We start from the raw sequence: 22,519 nt of genomic DNA on the forward strand, positions 1-22,519 counted from the left end.
AAGCCGCCCGCGGCCGGGGCAGCCGTGGCCGCGCCAGTGCCTGCGTCGCGGGTCCGGCCGCGGCGGGGGCGCCCGTGGCCGCGCCAGTGCCTGCGCCGAGCCCAGCCGTGCAGAGCCGCGCTGAGCCGTGCCGTGCCCTGCAGAGCCGAGCTGAGCTGTGCGTGCAGAGCCGTGTCCTGCCCAGCCTTGCCGAGCCGTGTCCTGCCCAGCCCAGCCGAGCCGAGCCGCACCGCGCTGTGCCGTGGCAGCGCCCGCGCCCCGTACCGCCGGCCTCCGCGGGCGTCCCTTGCGCAGCCACCCGAGGTAGATCGGCGGGAGCTTGCTCGGCCGTGAGGAGACGGCGAGGCGGTGTGAGGCTCTGAGCTGCCCCAGAAGTTTGCTGGCAGAAACTATTGCCTTTACTGGCAAAGTCTTCAGGCTCTCCTCAGAGGAATACCCCATTGCCTAAGATGAGTGGCTGTAGGAAGCGGTGTAAGCGGGAAATATTGAAATTTGCCCAGTACCTTCTCAGGCTAATCACAGGTTCTCTTCACACAGGTAATGACTGTTTTTCTCTGTAGTCGAGCTGTTCAGCATGATAACAAGAGAATTGCCTAAGGATAATCTAGGGTTGTCATTGTTTTATATTATCATTCCTTTCATCTTATAAATAATAATAAAAGAAGATCTGTGAACTACTTTCTGGCTGAGTATAATGAAAACAGCATAGTCTGATGTTACAGTGTTTAGACAGTCTGACATTCGCTAAGCCTTTACACACACAAACCCAAATCGGGATGTGAGTGTACATGCTTACACCTGTCCACCTGTACATGTTAAAGGTACTGCAGAGAGGACACATTGGTCATAAAGGATGAATCTTACGGTTTTTTTATTTTCACTGTTTCTTGGGCTGATTTACTTTGACAAGCACACTACATTCCTTTTCTCGAAGGCTTGGTTTTGCTTATCTAAAGATGTAAATCAGCTGCAAACAGTCAATGTGATGTTATAGTAAGTATCTTGTAGGGAATTTTAAATAACACTTGTGCTTTTGCCCTTAAGGAATTTGAAACTTGGTGGTTGTCAACTTTCCTTAGGTAATTTTTTTCTGTAACCTTGGACAAAGTGTGCAGTACCAGGAAAGGTTTCTAAGCTAGACTGAGCAGATGCTGTAGTTTTCTTCTTATCACTTTGGAAAAGATACTTTTCTCACAATTCAGCATTTTCTATGGTTGTTCTCAACAGCTGACAAATATGATAACTTACATGATGTCATTCTGTATTTATAAAATATAATTGTGCTTCTTTCTAGACTTCAGTTACTTTTTTTTCCCCTACAGAACTGCAAGTCCAGCATCAGCAGATAATATCCAGTTATACTAACATGATTGTTGAGAATTAAAAGCCACTTATTGAAAGTCATCTGACAGTTTCAGCTGGTCATTTTTGTTTGTTTGGTGGTGGTGTGTTGGTTATTTGTGGTTTTCGTTTTGGCACTGATGAAAAGATTTGAGAGCTAAGTTGACTCTTCAGTAATTATTGGAAGAATTGATGCATGCAATTAATCAGATTTGGGATTACAATGCTATAAAGGCCATAGCACAAACTGGCAATGCATACTTTATAGGATGCTTGTAACTTACGGAAATCTGACAAAGCTTTTTAATAACTTTGAGTGTCTGGTAACAGAATTTCCCTGCCTTTATTTTCTCTATCACTCCTAGCCTATCGTAGTTTCTCTTTTGTGAATTACATCAATTCAGATTTTTCTGAAAACAATCTTCTTGCTCCCGTGGGTTGCTATGGAAATTAAATAATATATGATGCAAGAAGAAAGATGTGTTAGAAATTCATACCAATACTCCTTTCACAAAGTTATCTGAGCTTTTCCTTTCCTATCTGGCGAATGATGCACACACACTATGCTATTTTTCAGACTGACATTTGTGCTGCAACCTTTCTGAGCTCACAATTCAAAACCATTGTCAAGACTTGCTGTGGATACTGATTCATATGCTATCACTAAAGTTCTTTTGTTTATAATTAAACAGCTCATTTTCAATGGTAAAAAGCCAAGTGGAGTGGCCTTTAACAGAAGCAAGCAAGAAAAAAATCCCCACTCATAGGAAGAGCTGAGATAGTTCCTTGGAAGTTTTCAGTTTGTTTTTACTACAGGTAGTGGTATCTTAGTACTCTTATTAAGCTAATAGACTTCGTCATGTTCAAATTATATGGCAAACAAGGTAATATTATAATACCTGAAATGCTAAAGGAGGTAGAGCTCCACTGTTATGCTCTTGCATAGCCCAGTCCTATTCAATAACCTCAACTGTTGCAAGCCAGTTATTTTTCACCCTGGAGAATCTAATGCAGAATTAATTCTGTTGATAATCAGTTGATAATTAATGAAGATGAATGAGAAAGCCTAGTGGAAAGTGTTAGAAAGTTATACTTCGTATATTAAAGATACTGCTGTTTCTATCTTGAGCATTCAAAAATTTAGGATAGGTATCAGAAACATAAAAGTGTGCTTATTTAACTTCTTAGAAGCAGTCAATCTCCTCACGCAAGCGACCAATAAATTTCAAAGTGTAAATGTTTACTAAGGAGCACAATGGTGAACATAATTTAATTTCCTTGTTGATATGATTTGGCCTCTAATTTCTTTTTCAGGTGTTCCTTACTGCTTAAATTATACTTTATAGTTTGGAACTACACATTCTCGAAAGTACTTGCACTGAGTCTAATCCATCCCTTCTTTTTGTATGGATAGGCGTGTTGAATATATACTTAATCTACACATTGGTACAAGCTCTGCTGCAGCTGGTGTGATTACATTGATCAGAAAACAAAACAAAGTGGTATAGGAGGGAGACTGGGTTTACTGGCTATGGGCCCAGCTAAGGAGTCACTGTTGATTACTGGTTTTATAACTTGTGTTTCATAACCGTTAATAGCCCTACAGACCTGTTCTGTGGTAAATCTACATGTGTAAAATAAAAATTATTTCATATAGCAGTCTGTATCATACATAAGCATGGACTTGTGCTTAATAGTCAACTCAGCTGGAACCAGTATTAATGAAACTACTCCCTTGCTTGAAGGTAAATGCTGCATAAATCTTTACAATGGGTTTTAAGTGACAGTCTCTGCATGAATGCATACAGATCTCTCTCAGTTTTTTTTTTACAGCAAGTCACTATGATTGATAGCAAAATATAGTGAAAAGAAATAGTCTTTTAAACAAAGTTTTTAATTTTCCATGATTTCTGTTATATAGTAAGTTGATGTGTTTCTACAAGTGAAACATACTGCATCAGGTGCTTGAAGATTGCAAACCAAATGTCATGCCAATTCCTACTTTGTTGCCTCCTGCCTCTTGACTTTCAAGCAGCTGGTCTTTGAAACACTGTCGTAAAATCTTGGCACTACTCTCGAGAATGTTTTAGTTTTTGGATGCAACATGGATTTGCATAATATAAATAACAAAATAAATCATTGTGAGATCAAGAAGTAGGTCACAGGTTATTTTAAAATGGAGGAAAAGTGATTTCAGAGCAATGACTAGGAAATCTTTCTTAACCGTCACAACTGATAAAGTATGGGGAATAAAGAGATGATAGAGCTAAAACAGTCACTGAATTCAGTGGTAAATTTTCACAGTTATGTCCCTTTCAGGCATGTTTTTATTAAATGCCTGATAAGACCTATTAGGTGTCATATAGGAGGCCAGGTTTTACAGGACAGATTCAAATTCCCAGTTGGCATATATGTATACAGGGAATGAAGGAACAACCCTGGCTATGAAGTTCTACTCTCTCCAACAAACTGAAGTAATCTCACTCTTCTAGGCTTTTTAAAATTAAGTTACGGATTGATGTCAGGTTTTTTGACTTTTTTAGGTTTTCTTGGGGGTTTGTTTGTTTGTTTTGGAATATCAAGATTGATGAAACTGGTATAAAGAAGCACTTACCAAAGGCTTCATATTTTTCTTAGGTAAAAAACCCCAAACCAGTTAGTGAATGCAGATTGTACTTTTTGATGGCATGTTCTTTGATAAAACAGATTATCAAAGGTAATTTCTAGTCCTTCATTTTGTCATTTTTTTTGCACAGAAATTTTTTCTGACCTACTGCCAGGAGAAATATATCATCTGAACATAGATCTCAACCTGTGGGAGGCCTCACAACTGTACTGCTCTGACTGTCCTAGTTCATGTGCCTATTGCTGCCAAAGTCTGAGACTGTTTAGGACAGTAGTTTATTCTGAATTCTTTCAAGGGCTGCTCCTTGGTAAATCAAAGAGGAATCACCATTTTTTGAATGCAGGTTACCATATTCCTGTAAATTCTATGGTAAATAATATGAGAAGTAGAATAAATTAAAAGACAAAAATAATTCAAAATATCAAAATAATCTTAAAAAAAGTATGAGACCGAAAGAGCAGATGAAAAGACTGTTCCCCTTTTTATGCAAACAGGATATAACATAAAATTATTTTAAAAGGACCTTTTAGGTTGAAGATGTCATGGAAAAGCTAAAATGTCAACATTCATGGGAAAACATAGGTTTAATGTGTTTCCAAATGCCTTTTTTGTATTGCTGAAATATTTCCTTTTTCTTTTTTATTTAATACAAAATCAGTATTATTTGTCAACCTAGTTAGTATTTTTTCATTTATTTTTAATAGGAAAGAATTCCAGATTCAAGGTTGGCATCTCTTGGGTGTTGCCTATGAGGTAGTTTGAACCTCTGGATTTTCGGAACCTTTTCCTATACAGAGGTGCATTATTCTCTCTGTGTATAATTTCACAAATTCCAATGTGCAAGAGTGAAATATTTGCCATGTCCTGTTTAGGGAAAGAAGTGTCGTTAATTTAAAAGTAACCGATCCAGATTTCATTTGAAATTCTGCATTGTACTTTATGCTCGCCCAATTTCCTGACCAGGATTGGCAACTTTTGCGGGTGCTGTCTTGGAATTCATCTACCTCTGAAGGAAATCCCTTCAGTGGAAGGGTGTGCTGGATACCACATGTCAGCAAAGTGGGATTTTGAGTAGGTTTCATATAATAGCTGACAGAGGTGCCTGAGTATAAAATATCAGACACTGAGAGAAAAATATCTGAAAAAACACCAACCAAACAAAATCTACAAAAACACCCTCAAATTTTTTGGGTTGTTTTGGTTGTTGGTTAAGTAAATATATTAGTTGAATTTTGCCTGAATTCTCCTGTAATATGTCTAGGAATTTTTGTTTATTGTATTGTGGAGTACCTGGCTTTTGAAAACACTTTTCTTTTATATTATGCTATCCCTGTATATATTATCACTCCAATAGGCTTTTTGTTTAGAATAGGCTGTAGTGCAGACATTGCTCTGAGACAAAAGACCAATATGTATTGAACTTAGGAGCAGGCAATGTGAAATATATTCTGGGAAAAGCTGAGAATGCCTTAACTTAATGCACTTATGATGCATTCTGCTTCGAATTGGAGAAAATTAAAAATATTTATTTTGTTCTCTCAAAAAATCTATCCTACCTATATGCCTGTCACACACTGCAGACTTACTGTGAACTTTCAGCAATTTTGTAGAAAATTGCTCAGATTTCAAGTAACATAGTTTGTTAGAAAATGTATTATAATAAATTACAGTTAAGCACTCAAAAATTATATTTTTTTCTCCTCTTCAGAAATGGGTCTACATAGACTGCCTTTGCTCTTCCTGGTTTGCATCTCAGTGTTGTGCAAAATGTTTCAACTTCAAGTTTTATAATCCTGCATATTCGAGATAGACTCAACTTCACAGGTGCATGAAGTAGTAGTGGATATCTCGAAGTGGGGCATCTAAAGGCAATACCCTAATCTTTAAACATATTCTCCTAAATATGTTTAAATATTTTACTTGGCTCATGATTTTTAGACATTAACTCCACCATATAACCTATTTAAAGAAGATTTTTTTCCAGATCGTTCCAAAAGAGCCTTCACTGAAATCTTAAGGCTTCTTATGGTGTGTTAATTGGAAAAGGACAAAGTTACCATGCTGCATACTATTTCTGTTGAAAAAATTGAGGTTTTAATCTCTCATTCCAAGTCTGAATCTTAATTATAATGAAAGATACAGTTCAGCTTCTCTTGCAAATGACGCATTGGAAAGCATCCTGTGGTCATCCTTCATGATCTTCCTTTTATAAGTCCTATGTTCTGTACTGTTGCTGTAAGAGTCCAAACTACTGATGCCATTTATAAAGACAGTATTAAAATTCAGCTGTATGTAGGACACAGCACTTGATATTATGTTTAAAAATATTCCTAAAGGAACTCTTATAAAATTACCAAATCATGCAGACAAAATGTTAGGAAATGGCAGCATTAAGACTGTCTCAGCCTTGTGCAATATAATACAGTTCTTCACTGTGTGTGTACTTTTCATTTAATAATTGTACAGAGTAACTTGGAGTATAGAAGCAGCAAGGAGCAGGATATATTTGAATTAGAAATTTGGATTCAAACTGAAATAAATACAATCTTGGAATGCACAGACTTGTTTTTTGGTTCTTATGTTTTTGTTCCTTTTATAGGGACTTTCTACTGTAGACAGACATTGTGCAATGATTCTCAAAGACAGTAAAATGACAGATAAAGTTTGATGTAGCATAAAGTGAAGTGGTATGCTGGGCAAAATGAGCTTTATGTCTAAATGGATAGGTGGTGAGCTTACTATTACTGGCCAGAGACAAAACCCTGGGGCTGATAAACGTGTGAAATTCCTTACTAAAGGGTGTTGTAAGTGCAAAAAGTTCTGCATGAGTCCAGAGGGACCAGCTAAGCAAGGAGTTGGAAAACAAACCTGTTGGGACACACTGTCTAGATTAAATATGTAAGAATTTCCCTGAGATGAAAAAAGTCCATGGCTATGAAAGTGTTAGGGGAAAATGTTCGAAGTGCTTGTTCTGTTTCTCCTTTTCACTGGGCTTACATTGATAGCTGTTGGTGAAGACAGGATACTGAGCTAGATGGATCCTTAGTCTGAACCAATACAAGTAGTTCCTATGTTTTTATATTGGTAACCTGCATTCAAAAAAGGGGATTCCTCCTGGATTTACCAAGGAGCAGCCCTTGAAAGAATTCAGAACAAACTACTGTCCTAAGCAGTCTCGGACTTCTGGCAGTGATAGGTATGTGAGCTAGGACAGTCAGAGGAGTGCAGTTGTGAGGCCTCCCACACCTATGCTCAGATGATATATTCCTCTTGGCAGTAGGCCAGAAAAAATCTCTGTGCAAAAAAAAGACAAAATGGACTAGAAATTACCTTTGATAACCTGTTTTATCAAGGAACATGCCATCAAGAAGTACAGCCTGCATTCACTAATTGGTTTGGTATTTTTTTACCTAAGAAAAATATGAAGCCTTTGATAAGTGCTCCTTTACATGAGTTTCATCAATCTTGATATTTAAAAACAAACAAACAAACAAACCCAGCCCCAAAAGTCAAAATAAACTTCTCTGGGGTCAGGATGTTATCACTGCTTCAAACAATGGTAGAGTATCACAGTTCAGCAGCTGTAATTCTGCGTCTTTTTGTTGTCAAATAAGTGATCTCTCCTGAGCACCTTCCTGCAATTGCCAGAAGTTTAAAACAGATAGTTTACATGGAATCATAAACTGAATATGAAGTCAACTGAATTAGTTTTTCAGACACTGATTTACATCTTACTAATAAGAATTACTGCATGTGTTTTTTGATATATTGGGTTTGTTAGGCTTCACGATGGAGTAGCCTTAGGCTAAGTTCTATGAACTAGTCCATAGGAAAATGTGTGTGTATATACTTTTTTATGTCCTGTAGTTTTAGATACCCTGAAAAGGGATTAGAAGTTCTAGGGATGTTAGAAGAAATGAGTATGTAACATCTAAAGCAGGGCTAGCTAGGGATGATGGATGCATCCTATCAGTATCGATGTCAATAGCTGATGATTCAAATGGAGGTTTTAAAACCCCAGTATTTTTGGACCTGCATCATAGTTTTATTTGTGGCAGTTAAGGGAAAGATACAAGCCAAGAATAAAAATGAGAAACCATGACAACCTTATTCACCCAAATATGACGATATATGTATGTACATTAGTGACTGCAGTAATAATGTGTATTTTAACTGTTAGTTTCATGGATGGCTGTGGATAACCACATCTTCATACTTACCAGTCTGCAAGGGCTATCTTAAATGTGAACCTGTATTAACAGAAAATGTTTTCTCTATTGAACTGTTTAATTTTTGAATTCTGTAGAAACATTAGAGACGGATAATGGCCAATTCAATACCATATTTGGATATGAAGTTATTGGCCAATCTGGAAAATGGCAGTGATATGTTGGCTTGGAAATACATGGGTGCTGAACTACCTGCTAACAACACTTCAGTCTTTAACTGGTTTTTATGTGCAACTGGCTCTGATACAGCCAAATAGAAACAATAGAACTGATAACACTGCTTTGTGCCTGGTGAATGCCAGCCTTATGTCCCATTACACTGGCAGTCACCTGTTTATGTGCAATAACACAGTGACCCCAGTTGTCACCACCACTGTTCTCTTTCCCGGTATGGTGTGGAGGTGTTTACTTGCTTTACTTAAATCCGGTGTTTTCAGACCGGATTAATTTGTAACATTTACGTTTGTGTTTATAACCCAGTTAATTTAAATTCTGCCTATGGATTTTTATGTGTCTCTGAATTGGTGAACTCTTCACTTGCCTCCTGTCTCTTCATGATGACAGCCTGTCATGGAAGACAATGCAATTCACTGTAATATTCCTTTCATTTCCAAAATTAAAATACTGACTTTTGAAGTAATTTAAAATAAAACAAACAAATGAAAAACTGTCTGGAATTAAACTCCTGAACTTTTCACTGCAAAAAGCTGTAGAAATCGGATAAATTCAATTTTTTAAGCATTAACTAAGATATTACCTTTATGTTCTGTTTCTTAAGTGTAAATTTATGTCTTTGTATTTTTAACTGAAATCTGTAGCATGGTGCAAGTATGTGTATACTTGGATCTAGGGGGTTCACTCCCCTGAAATGCTTCAAAAAATTAAAAATTATTTTATTTTGTAAACTTCTTTTTTAAAGCTACAGCAGGTATTCTAATGGACCCTGCTACTGAGGGTTTGTGCTAATGTTTTGAACATTTTGAACATACAACGTATATTGATTATTATTAGATTCCTGCAGTATTGAACTCTAACTTGTCATTAATTCTGCATTTGATGTTCTATTCCAAATAATGTAGATGCCATACTTTCATAAATTTTGTCATTAGTTTCTTCAGAATACATAAACTGAAAATAAGTATATACAGTGTTATTGTGTGTGTATGTCAAATAGGCTCTTTAACTTTTAAAACTGGTAACAATTTCATGTACCCTCTTGCACTTTTTATGGAGTGCCCATCTAGGCAGTGTGATTAATTTTAAATATAAAATAAAAGTGTTTGGGATGAAGAGAAAAAAAGTCTGTTTTCATCAACACCCATAGTTCATTAGTTTAAGAAATTGAATAAATCTGAAAAGAGGTACTAGATTTCGTGTATGTTAGTCTAGTTTTTATGACCATATTTGTAATTTTTTAAATACCTTTTATGAGGAATGTGAATAAAATCAAACCACATTTAGAATTTGTGCAGTGCAGACTTTTCTGTGACAGCTATTGTAAACTTCATTTAATTTCAGGGAAAAAAGTGGCAGTTGATAATTTATGTTTGATTTATAGTAATACTTGTAAAGGTCAGCAGAAAATGGATTCCTTAGTCAACTCTGAAAATAGGAATTAGAGTTTTATATCATTTACTTCTCAAAAGTTTGTCCATAGCATCTTTAGTCTAATCGCTACATTCATTATGTTAGTTGAAGAATTTCTTTAAAAATCCCAGGTCAGGCTTTCCCCTCAGATGAGTTCCTTGGAACAAGGATGTGATGCCTGTTGGGGGGCTCTGGTTTCTGCAGCACTTAAGAAAGGAAAGTTGCTGGTCAAATGTGGTGCTGACACACACAGATGCATCCAGCTTGGGGCCAAAAAATTTGGGTTAATTTCTAATCAGTTAGAATACACATAGTATGGGTAAATATACCTAGGATAATCAACTGTTGTCGATTATTTAGATTATCTTGGATTATGTAAAAAATATTGGTTTTACCTTTATAAAATTATATATTTAAAATATATAAGTACACCCAGTTTTAAACAAATCCCTCTTCTATACAAACTTAATTTTCACTTAAAAGTTTTAAATGTGCTTAAATCACCATCTCTCATGTCAAGTACAATCAGTACTCTTACCATCTAATTCATTATCAGTGATGCCTATGGAATCCACAGCAGTAAAATCTGCAGAGCTTTCTGTAGAAAATGCATCTGAAATTGCTTAATTACTGTAAATGTGATTCTAGTGATTATATATATTTAGTAAATTTCCCCAAATTATCATGTTTGTTCCCAGACAAAAAAATATTAAACACCAATGATAAGCTGCTTTTGAATTGCTGTAATGCAGCCTAACACAAGTTTTGTAAACTTTTTCCAGTATCAGTTCAGGAGAGGAGTTACAAACAAAAGAGAAATCTAAGGAATTGTCTTCGTGTGCAGATTTAATTGAAATTAAGTAAAACTACTACATTGCAGAAGAATAAGAACTGAAGTAACCTCATTTTAATTTAGCATAATTTATTTCTCAAGGAAATGAAGCCAAATTCTATTTAAATTCTGAATGAGTGGGTCTCAACAGTGACTGAATTAATCTTAACTATTCCACCTTACTGATAATTAATAATTAACTTTCCTGAGTAGCCTATGTGCATAGCTCCTCAGGATTCCTGAAAAGGCATCAGGGCTTTTTAGTGAGGACAGGAAAATCTTTAATCTATTCAATCAGCTATTAACTTTTTAAAATGTAGCCAAATGAAGAAAATTAGATGCAACTTAATGTCAAGAGAACAGAACATATAAAATAAGACTTTAAGGAGAATCAAGAGTGAGGGTGAGGAGAGCGGATGGAGGGGAAAGAAGAGCCCAAGTGACACTAGTATATGAAAATGTGCATTTATGCATGGCCTCTGATACCTCTGTGTTGTTGTGTACCAGATTCATGCCTCGCAGGCAAATCTGTACCAATGAAGAGTTTGGTCTGAGAGAAATATTTAGTGGACAGCATGGTGTCATGTCTTAACTGTCAGCACTCTGAACTTGTAACATCGAAGGCAAAATTTTTCAGAAATACGTTGTAGAAATATTTATTCCTTCAAAAATGGACTGATTTTTGCGTCCAGTGAGTTACAACAGTAACTGAAATCCATGTTGGGGAAGACAGAGATGGTGGTGGCTGACAGTCACTGCTCACTTTCAGTTTTAAGTATCTGTTACCCTCACTGCTGGTTATGGAAGTGTCATTGCTATTCGGGCACTCTCCCTCTCGCCACACACAGGTGAATTCCAGTGCTGCAACATCCCCCATGTCCATGTTCACAGTGCTCTGAAACTTTAATGCTGAGTGACAGATGGGAATAGAAACAGCAGGGCGTTCCTGCCCCTGTGAAGACTTCCCAGATGAAGTACTTGAAGCTCCTCAAATAACTGCTGTAGTCTATTGTGAGAAACTAATTGGATTGTATGTATTGCTTACAGGAAGTTCTGGACTGATCTATTAAATTACCTACCTGTAGTCTGTACAGTATCGTACTGTGACATTAATTGAAATGTCATCCTGTTGAGACAGTGTAGGACTAAGGCCAGTTCTTTCATGACTAGTCTGCTGAGATGTTTTCATCAATCAAGTTGTACCATATAGCAAAAAGATGTTCTTTTTCATCAAGGAGGAAACTACCCTTCAAAATGTAATAGAATTCTTGTAATATCCTGGAGTGGGTCTAGCTGAGGGTGACAAAGATGATTAAGGGAGTGGAGCATTTCTCTTATGAGGAAAGGCTGAGGGAGCTGGGTCTGTGCAGCCTCGAGAAGAGACAACTGAGAGGGGACCTCATTGATGTGTGTAAGGGAGGGTGGAGCCTGTCTGCTCGGTGGTGCCAAGCAACAGGACAAGAGGCAATGGGCTGAAAATAATGCTTAGGAAGTTCCACCTGAACATGAGGAAGGACTTCTTTACTGTGTGTGTGACTGCACATGGAGCAGGTTGCCCGGAGAGGTTGTGGAATCTCCCACACTGGAGATACTCAAGAACTGTCTGGATGCGAAACCAGGGTTCTGGGATGACCCTGCTTGAGCAGGGAGGTTGGACCACATGGCCTACTGTGGTTCCTCCCAACCTGATCCATTCTGTGATGCATCTTGACAGTGTAAATAGGCAATTTGCTATGTATTCCCCCTTCTAAAAAAATTAGTAGAAGTACTCTTACCTCCTGTCTTACCTGGTAGAGTTCATCAGTAAAGAGAGCCATGTAATGATAGAAAATAAAGTGTCTACACTATTCAGTGCTTGTAGGTTGACTGTGTATTTTAGATGTATTGCTACTGATCAAAGTGAGAGAATTTAGGTTTGAGATTTTCTTTCGATTACAGCTTACCTGGAGGATAAATGTATACTGTGGCATTGTATGTATGACTATATGAACAACAACAACAACGAAGTTTTACAACACTATTCTTTCCAAACAATGCAACATTTTAGTTTATATTTTGTACTACTATTTTTTTTCCAGATTTAGTTAATCTGCATCAAATACCAGATCTGTACTGCACCACAGCTACTTAAGAAATACCACCAAAGTGTACACCTGGGCATGAAGCATTCCACACTTAAATAGACTGAATACTGCAACTACATCTACCCCTACCTGGAGGTGCATTGGCTTTAAAATCTTTAAAGTCTGACAAGGCAAAGGATGAGAGGCAGAAATGGTTGCACCACAGTGAACTGAAAAAATGAAGTAAAGATCATGGTGTGCTTGTGATCTGGGGGCTGTGAAGGGAAATGTGCAGTGCTGGAGCTTTAACAAGCTGGGCCATGGAGGAGCCGAATTTGAAGGAAAATGCCTTCAAACACATATAATTGTGTCTAGAGGGCACTGGGAAGGTGATGGCTGGTGGAAATATCCTGCTTCATGTTTCTGCCCACTTACATGCTGAAGCAGTGTGGAAGACCCTCACTGCACTTACAGCTCCCTGCAGATGGAATGTGGTACAGGAAGCAATGCCGAAGGTCTGTAGTTAGGACATGAGTAGAGCTTAGCTTAGATTTTTCCAAATTATCTCTGTGCATTTAAGCATCACTTATTTGGGCTCTTTGCAGAATAGGTTTGAACTCGCAAAACTAGTGCTATATACTAAAATTTCAAATTCTTTTTCTTGAAGTTCACAGTGGCACCTGTATATATACAGTTAGGTGCTCTGCTTTTGCTACTTTCTGTTAAGTCCTTTACAGTCTAGGAAATTCAGGTCTTGTAATACTCAAAAATGTACAGTCCCCCTACTTTAACAATTCTGTATGGTTGTTCTTCAATTCTTTTTATACTTCTGTAAGAATTCAAAACATTTTGTTTGCTTTTTGCGAAAGTGCTGCTAAGCCAATGTTTTTGTAGACATATGAATTATGAGAGTATGTTTCCATTTTTCAGTGCTTGTAGTCTGTCTTGATTCATCACCCTATGGTGTGAGGTAAAGTTGGTTTTCCTACCTGCCTTATATTATTAAGTTGGCTGCTTTGTTTCATCTGCCTGCTGTCTTTGATCATTTCATCCCTGGTCACTCACTTCCTTGAGGTCCTTCTGCAGTTCTTCCACTAACCCTTCACTGAAAATCATAAATGGATTTTTCTAGCTTCATTATTAGTCCTGTTTTTCTGAACACTTATGAATATGCTGAATATTTGGAGCTTCAGCATTTACCTCCTAGGGACTCCTTCATTATAACTTCCCTCTGATGTGATGTCACTACTTGTAACTACTCCATTTCCTGCCTTTGTCCTTTATTTTTTTCTAACCTATCATTAAAGACTGGCAGACTCCTAAAAGTAGTGAATCCAATTCAAGTGGGCATGCACATCCTGAAGGGAGCTGATGCCACGAGACCTGCCTCGAAAGATCACTGTTCTCCTTACAACCAGTCCACTGTGTGCCACTCATTTGTTTAAATGAATTTAAAAATCTTGAGGTTTTTAACCTTTTCTCTTTGCTTCCTGCTGGAGTAAGAAGGTATTAAAACACGTTACCAGTGCAGAGTGTATCTATATAAGCCACTGTGAATTTCTTCTAAACACAGCAAGAGGAATGAATTTCTTGCTCCAGTGCTTTGGGAGACTCAATAATGCCTTTGAAGAGTTTCTTTCAAAGATGCTAATGCCAATCATTAAGATTCATCATTCTAAAACAACGCATGGTTGACTAGATAGAATGCAAAACTGATTTGAGGCTTTGTTTCACCACCATTTCCCTGACAAGGACAAGTTGATTCAGCTTGTGGGTAAGTACGATGGGACCCTGGTGCCTACATTCTGCTGAAGTCCAAGAAAACATGGTTAAAACTGCTGTCTGTGCTTTAATGCTTTGCAGTCCTGGGGCAGAAGTCATTCTGGTACAATTAAGTAGCTTGGTATCTGTCTTATGATGTAGGATTAAAGACTTAGCATTCCAGCGCTGGATTCCTGAAAAGTCCAATCAAGAAAATATGTCAAAGGCATACAAACACGTAAGTGCAGTAGCACATGACTCAATACAAAGCAAAGTTGCCAGGACAGCTCTCTTTCAGAAGTGAGTGATTAGCTGCTTTAATATAATTCTATAGCAGTCATACCCTTTCCTCATCCCAGCCAGAGGCTGGAATACCTTTCTCAGAAGGTCACCTTCCACATAGCTTCTTTTTACTACCCAATTTGTTAACCTCTTCTCTCAGGCAGTCTGTTGCCCAGTATCCTGTCTCCTAGTGACACAAAAAACCCCCTACTGAGGCTACTAAAAATTCATCATGTGTAATTTGTTGTAGATTTTTTTCCTTGCTGCCTCCCCAGACTGAGAGCAGTAGCTGTTGAAATTGAGTGCTTAAATTACATGGCAAACTATGATAAATTTCCAGGCACAGAACTGTACCAACTGCTAAGCTAAACTACTCATTTTCATTTCAGTCGATTGTAAAAATGCAATCAAACATCCTGAATCCCAGATGGAAGTTTATAAAATTTAATTTGTTTCACTCTGTCCAATTTAAAAAAAAGTAAGTGTGTTCTTAAAGTGTTGTTTGTTTTTTTTTTTTTAAAGAACCCGTTACATTTAGGTCATTTTTTTTAGTAGATATTTTTACTGTGCGTAGTATTTTTCTTTTAAAGTTGTATTTTAGACAATATCATTATGCATCAAAATTTGAAAAATAAATTGCAAGAAAATAGTAAGTGTGAAGACTTCTGCCTATCCCTTAAGAGTTTAAGAAGTCAGCTATAGAAGTTGTGGTAAAATAGGGGTTGGTTTGGGTGTTTGTGGATTTTTGGTTTTGTTTTTTATGTTTGTATTTTTGTTTGTCTGCTTGTTTTTATTTTACAGTGCTGCTGAACTGAGCAGCAGTTCTCTCATGCTCATGCCTGTGAATGCCCCTTTGGTTTTCAGCTGGTCACAGCTGTCCTTAATGCTGCAGAACTGTTATAGTACAGAATGGGATTCCAGAAGACAGAGGTGCTTTGTCACTGTAGATAGAGTATAAAAGTTGAAGTGCCTGGCCCTGAACTTAAGATCTGCATTCTGATGTTTCCATTTCTATAGAAATGCAGTACAGAATTGCAGTGGGTAAAAAATTCTGGGAAATATTTTATCTCACAAAGGCCCTTTTTGTTTATTTCTTGGTCTTCTTAAGAACATGTGATTTTGGCTCTGGTGTCTGCTTTTTTATTTTTTTTTCCCTGTGTCAAGGTATGGAGTCATGTTAAAAAACCAGTTTGTTCTTGCTCTCAAACACGTAATTAGCAGACAGCAGGGAAGATAATTATTTTCAAAACCCAAAGAATAGGGCCCCAAATGGATGTCAATTATTGATACACAAAGTATGTAAGCTGTCAAAACTGGTGACTGTTTTTTCGTTTGATATCTCCTATGATGTACAATAAGGGTTTTCTCCCAGAAACTCAGCTTCTTTATGTTACAAAAAAAAAGGGATTCAATGATAGAAAATGCTATAAATAATTTTTCATTTTTTTCCTCAGCTTGCTGAATTAAAAGTTCATTTTTTTTTAATGCTAAGCTTTTTCTGTATGCATTAGGTAAATCTGTATTAGGAGAAAATTTGAGGAGTTTAGTGAAGTTCATACTAGGGAAAATACAAAGAATGTATTTAAAACATACTTAAAATACTGCATTAGAAATGTATCCAGCATGCTATAGGCCATGGAAATAGTTGTGTATTTGCTGATAGGAAACCTCAGGCACACGGTTTCTTTAATTATCTCGTTAATTTTCCAAACACTTGATTAAGGTTTTATTTTTTTTTATTTTTATATATATGTATATATATGTATGGTATGCTCTTGTGTAATACTGCTCTAAGTCAATGGATGGAAAAGTTGGATGCAGATTTCCCTGTACCCTATTTCAATAATTTTGTAGTATACATTTAATTTCCACAGCTCCTGTGTAGTGATATCTGTTCCCTCAAAAGAAGACCTACAGCCCCTGGTTTCTACTAAGAATTCTAAAAAAAACCCACTAAACATTTTTTTAAGGAAATTTTTATAGTATATCCAACAAACAGTTCTTAAAGGGACGTTTCAAAGCATATCCAAGCAGTATGTTTGCAGAATGTCCTTGAAGGACCTACTGAGATACTGTAGAAAGATACTAATCTGCTTTCACCCCAGAAGTACCTTTTCTTAAAGAGACTGTTGAGTTTCCATGTGGTTAGTTTGTTTGTTTTTATGTTTAAATAGAGATGAAGGATTCAGTCCTTCACTGTCCTGGCCTTAGCTTCTGAGTGAAGTTCAGCAGCTCTCTGCCATCTTCATTCAAGAGCTCTCTTTTACCTGAGAAGCTCTTCACATTACTTACCTTTTCATTCTCTTGCCCCTGCAATGCAAGCAGTTACTCAATCGAATAAAAGGTTTACTTTGCTTTGTAATACAGCAGTGGCTTTTTTTTTGTCTTTCCAGTTTGTAATTAGTCATACATTAAATTCACATACTCCTTAGCTAGTGCCTGCAAATCATGAGTTTAATTTCCTGACCCTTCACTGCTTTCCTCTTGCTCCTTTAAGCTTGCATGACTCTGACCACTTAAATATCTAATTTGCTTTCAGGTTGTTATCACAAGCAGTACTGATTAATAGTCCAGGGTTGAATGACAATCATGCAGTGACCCTTTTGTAAAAATCTTGCAAAATAATCTTTCTAAACGAAGCAATTTGGACACAAAAGGTTGGACTTGATGATCTTAGAGTTTTTTTCCAACATTTCTGTGACTCTGTAAGTGATGAAAGATTGTGTATATTAGGCATTATCTACCTCAAATTGCAGTGTTTTATTGTAGGCGATTGCTAAAACTGCTAACTTAATTTTTTTTTTCCTATTGCTGTTGAGTTTTGGCTTACAGGTTTCAGGTTTTTTGACTTAATGATGAACACATACTTATGCTTCAGGACTCCTTTTCTGTATTTTCATATTCAGGACAAAGAGCACTTTCATTCTGACAGATTGATTGTGAACTAGAGGTACACTTTTTTCCTTGAAAGAAGTTAATTTGGGGTCTTTTAGTCTTTGTTTTATCTAAAATCTCAGTCTGATCTGTTGTCAGAATTTTATTAACTGCACGAATTTATGAAATTGACTCTGGGGACTTAGAAGAGGCACAGATAGACAAGCTGGTTATTAATTTATTTATGCTCTTGTTTAGGTCTTTATAGCATATACTTGTCTTTGGAAAAGTCTTACAGCCCTCTCATGCTGAGCTAGGTTGAAACTATAGGAAGCCACCTAGTTTTGGAGTCAGCTGTTGTCAGTATACTTCTTTGTTCTCCCTGGGTGTTTGTAGGAAAAAACAAGAGAACTTTGGGAGTGCTCTGTAGCTCTCTTTTCTGTCTCTACAGAAATTATATTTCACTCTTTCATTAAAGAGAATTGCTTTTGTTTACTTCATTAGTTTCATTTTTGATACTAAATGCTATTTAGAAATTGTTCTGAGCCAAGTAGCCTTACAATAGCCTCCTCCATTCTGCCTTTCATGTAACTTGCACTGGGTAATTAGAAGTTCTGGGAAGTTCTGTAGGAGATGCTTCCAGGTGGTTATGTCAAATTTCTCAGTTTTGTTGCCCTGCTTTTTTTTTTTTTTCTTCTGTGTCTTAATTAACATTATTTACATTTTTGAAAAGCCTGACATAAACAACAGGTCTTTTTATGAATGCTTTAAAAGTTAACAGGCCTGGGCTCTTTGCTAGTTTTAATTGAGGCCAGTTACTCCTCTGAATTTTGGGTAAAGAAACTTGATTTGCTGGTAAATAGCAAGACAGTGAGAATGCATTAGAACTTGTAGCAGCTTCCAAAGCAGAAAGGTTGATAAAAGTGCTTTGGCAGTAGCTGTCCTTTCATGCAAACTGTGAATGCAATGGACGTGGAAGGTGTGAAGGAAGAACATAATAAAAAAAGTGTCTTGCTCCTAGTGCCACTGGAATCGGGAATTTATTTTTGCCTCATGCTTCTCTTTGAAAATTTTAGAGAATAAATGCTTTGTTTTGGAAAACAAAGCACACTTATGGCTTTATAGACTGGGTATTTCTACAGACTCTTAGGCATAAAGAAACCCTATTACATTTAACAGCATGTCAGGGAAGGCGTCAGGTTGTCTCCTGAATGTGATAAAACAAAAGAGAGTTATTTCTGCCTGTGTCAAGAAGTTGGTCTCTGTAGCTTAGTTCAGCAACCCGAAAACTCTGGTTCTGCTGTGTTGAGAACTGCCAATCTCCCTCCTTGCTGTTGTGAAATCCCCACTATTAATACAATAATTTTTATCAGGAAAAATACTTTTTTTACAATACTAGTGAACCCTATCATATCATATCAAGACAATTATTGTAATATAAAATTGAATATGGGTCTCAGCAATAGTAGTTTGACAATCATGTAAGACTGTGGGATTTAAGGGAAAAAATTAAAACTGAAACCAAAATATTTTCAAGCAGTTTTGTAATAAGGCGGAGTAGTGAAAATCCAGAGAAAAGGTGCCAAAGTTTTCTGACCTGTTCATGGTTATTGCTGACTAATGGTGTTATTATTTAATTACCGTTTCAGTATTTGAGTAACATTTCATTACTGAGATATTCATTTTGCCATTGTTTCACAATATCTGCTAAATTAGAACTTTAAATAGTTTTAATACTTCTTACTTTAACCCAAACTTACTGTTTTAGAAAATTAATTTGTCAAGGTTCCACATTCCATCAAGTCCACAGAGGATATCATGGTTAATGAAGGCACCATTTGGGGCATTCAATTGAGTAGATGTTGTGGCCATTTTTATAAGGTGACCTGTCCATCTGTTCTCAAGATGCTAGCAGTGTGTCATTTTAAGGATAACCTGTATTAGCATATCCTTTCCCTTTGAGGCTACTGTTGCTTCTTCAATGTTTTTTCTTTTTTTCCTCACATATATACTTCCTCTTCCATAAATCTTTACTTCCCTTATGCTGTTTGGATTTATGTCATTTGCCAGCTTAGCTTTCTGAACTGATATATACATTAATCGACAGTGTTGCAAGGGAACTCTTATTGCATCTAGAAGTGATGACATTGGTTCTGTTTGTACAGTGTAGTTTAAGTATAACTCAAGGTTTGATCATCGCTGTTTTAAAGCCTTTGCTTGATACTAGCACATTGCATGTTTTTGTGCAGATTGGCATGGGATTCCTTTGTTCTGTCTGAGCCATCAAAGCACAGTCATGTTGAAACAAGCACAGGAAAAAGATTTGAGACAGCTGGTGGTACTCAGTTCAAATGTAGCTTCATGTTTAGCTAGTACAGAAAAAAATACAATTCTCCTGTTTATTTTATTTCTTACATCTGAGACTGTCCTTGTTCCTGTTTCCTCAGAAATGTTGAACTCCTTGTTAAAGGATATTATGGTGTCTTTAAGAAGAGGCTTAAAATAGTTATGATGATTTTTGACAGTAAAATGTACCTCTTTATTCCCCTTTTTTCCCCCCATAAAATCATTCTATCCTTATTTCTCATTTGAGATGTAAAGAGAGAGAAAGGGTTACAGGAAAAATTCTGAAAGCATTTAGCTATTAGCCAGAAAAAAACCAATTTCTTCTATATTTTATGAAAAGAAAAAATTACTTTCTTTAAGAAATAGACTTTTGAGTATCCTAGACAATAGCTTTCAATTTGACTATACATTACATAATGCATCACAAATTATTTCAACCACAACCTGCAAATACAAGATTAATGCAAGTAAGTTACAAGGTTTACCTTATGATCTATTGTAAGTCTGACAAAGATAATGAATGGGACGTAATAAAAAACACTGAAGGAAGGAATAATGTGAAGAGTGTTCTGAAGCTCAAGGCTTGTAGGTAAATAGTATTACTTTTAAAGTGAAAGAATAGCAATTACAAGCCAAGGAGAACAGATGGTTCTTCATGTTGACTGAAAAATGTCGGGGAACTGTTAAAGAAGAATCTATGGCTTGTTTTGGAGAAACAGGTAGGACAACAGATTCTCAGAAACATGGTAAAGAATGAGCCTAATAAGGTCCAATAGAAAAAAAGCACAAACAAGTTGATGATTAAATAGATCCCTGGGAGAATCTCTAAATATAATGGGCTTCTTGTACTGTTATTTAAGCAAGAAGAAAATTGCAAGATAAAAACTGTTCTAGTTATGAATTAACAGATATCCTATGAATTTCATCCAGGAGAGCAAGGATTTATTAAGATTCAAGGAAACAGAAAATTTTCTTCCTGCCCTGCAGATATATAAGTCAAATCTTACGTGAAGAAAAGTGCCATTCAAGAATTAAGTCGCAAAGTGTATGCAAAGGCTTGCTGCATTGAATGGGGAAGCAAGAACTTATCACTAATACATTAGTGAAGCAAATTGTAACCCTGTTACAACTGAATGGTTACTTTGCAGGCTAGAATAGTATAGTAAGTAGGACTGAAAAAAAGGGCAAACCTCTGCATTGTATTTTTTTTTTGGAAAGGATGCCTTGGTCAGCTGCAGCAGATGATTTACAGTAAGCTCCATCACTTTCTGAACTGATCACTGAGAATGTAAAAACCACATAGGAACAGATTCTCAAGTGTTATGTTTTGTTTCTTCTGCTTCCAATGCCCTGTTTTCCGGTTTCCTCCCATGTTCTCCCTGCTCAGTGGTTGCTTTATATACTAGTAATTAACAAGTAAAATCATCATTCTAGAGGAAGGTTGCCCTGGGGGTTGGAACAAGATAATCTTTAGGGTCTCTTCCAACCCAAATCATTCTGTGATTCTATGATTTTTCTTCATTGCTCAAGAATAAAACATTGACTTGCATTTTCATACGCAAATTTTTTTGTTTCTGTATCCTTCCCATATTAAATATTGTGTATTAAGAATAGTTATACCATTTAAACCTTCGTAGGTAGGAAGATAGTTAATTCCATGATGTGAACAGGAAAACTTCAGTAAATACTAGGAGAAATTGCAAGCAGTAGCCAGTTTTCCTGGGACAGATCTCAGACCCATGACAGGTAAAAAATTATTTTACTTCCATGTCCCAGTTCCTGCATAGTTTAAAAACAAAGTTAGATTTTAAAGTCAAGAACTGCTCAACATTGTCTTTTTTCCAGCATTCATAATTTTTGAATAAATTTTTGGATACTCTAGGGCATTCTCCATGTACTGCTGTTTCTTTTTCCCCCTCAGCAAAGGAACAGTTATGATGGATTTGAATCTATGCAGTAACTTTCCAGTGGGAGTCTCAGGCCATGTGTGCTTGGCTCTGGTTGCCAGCCAGGAATCTGGCTGAGTTTTGCTGGAGACTGTAGATAAGAGCAGGTTCAGAGACACCCAGCCTCCATGGAGATGCTTACTGCTATTAGTCTATCTTCTCAGTGATGAGTTCAATTGGATTAAAAAATTGTGCTGCTCAGGTGCTGGGGAAAGAAGCTTTTTGAAAGAAGTCTGCTACTTTCCTTGCAGAGTCTTCCACCCCCTAATCACTACCCTGCTTTGGTGAGGGACATGCGGAAGATGGTTTCCTGTTCGTAACTACAGTTACATAAATACAATTTTTAATTTTCATCCTCATCATGTTTTCTCTTAATTAATCTTTAATGGCAAATTCAGTTTACTTCTTATGTGCCTGTGTTTTTCTCTGCAGAGTCTTTATCTTGAAATATATACCATATATACCAGTGAATGAATGGCTCAGTAATACGGGTTAATGCTGGTTTTGCTCATTTAAATTTTCCTCTATAGTCTCATTTGTACTATGCAAAATAGGGCAGGGGGATCATATATCATGAAGATAAACCTGCCAGAGCAACCCAAAGATATCCTTTTAGGAAAAAACCCATGCTA

The 22,519-nt window shown here is 36.7% G+C and overlaps 1 protein-coding gene across 6 annotated transcripts in view; it reads left to right on the top strand.

Moving 5' to 3' along the window:
* Positions 1 to 22,519, top strand: part of KCNIP4 (potassium voltage-gated channel interacting protein 4) — a 399,356-nt gene that overhangs the window by 104,717 nt on the left and 272,120 nt on the right. Inside the window, exon 1 of one of the 6 annotated variants that reach the window (XM_042052837.1) lies at positions 72 to 537. The exons of 4 other annotated variants lie outside the window; for them this stretch is intronic. In XM_042052837.1, the coding sequence (XP_041908771.1) occupies positions 450 to 537 (88 nt within the window). In that variant the 5' untranslated portion in view covers positions 72 to 449. Of the gene's footprint in view, positions 1 to 71; positions 538 to 22,519 lie in introns of those variants that run through there. One more of the 6 variants, XM_042052844.1, reaches the window with a different exon arrangement.

Source organism: Corvus kubaryi, unplaced genomic scaffold (genome assembly GCF_017639235.1).
Source record: "Corvus kubaryi isolate FWS band 111438036 unplaced genomic scaffold, C.kubaryi_AGA036_p1.0 split1-131, whole genome shotgun sequence".
Classification (NCBI taxonomy): Eukaryota; Metazoa; Chordata; class Aves; order Passeriformes; family Corvidae; genus Corvus; species Corvus kubaryi.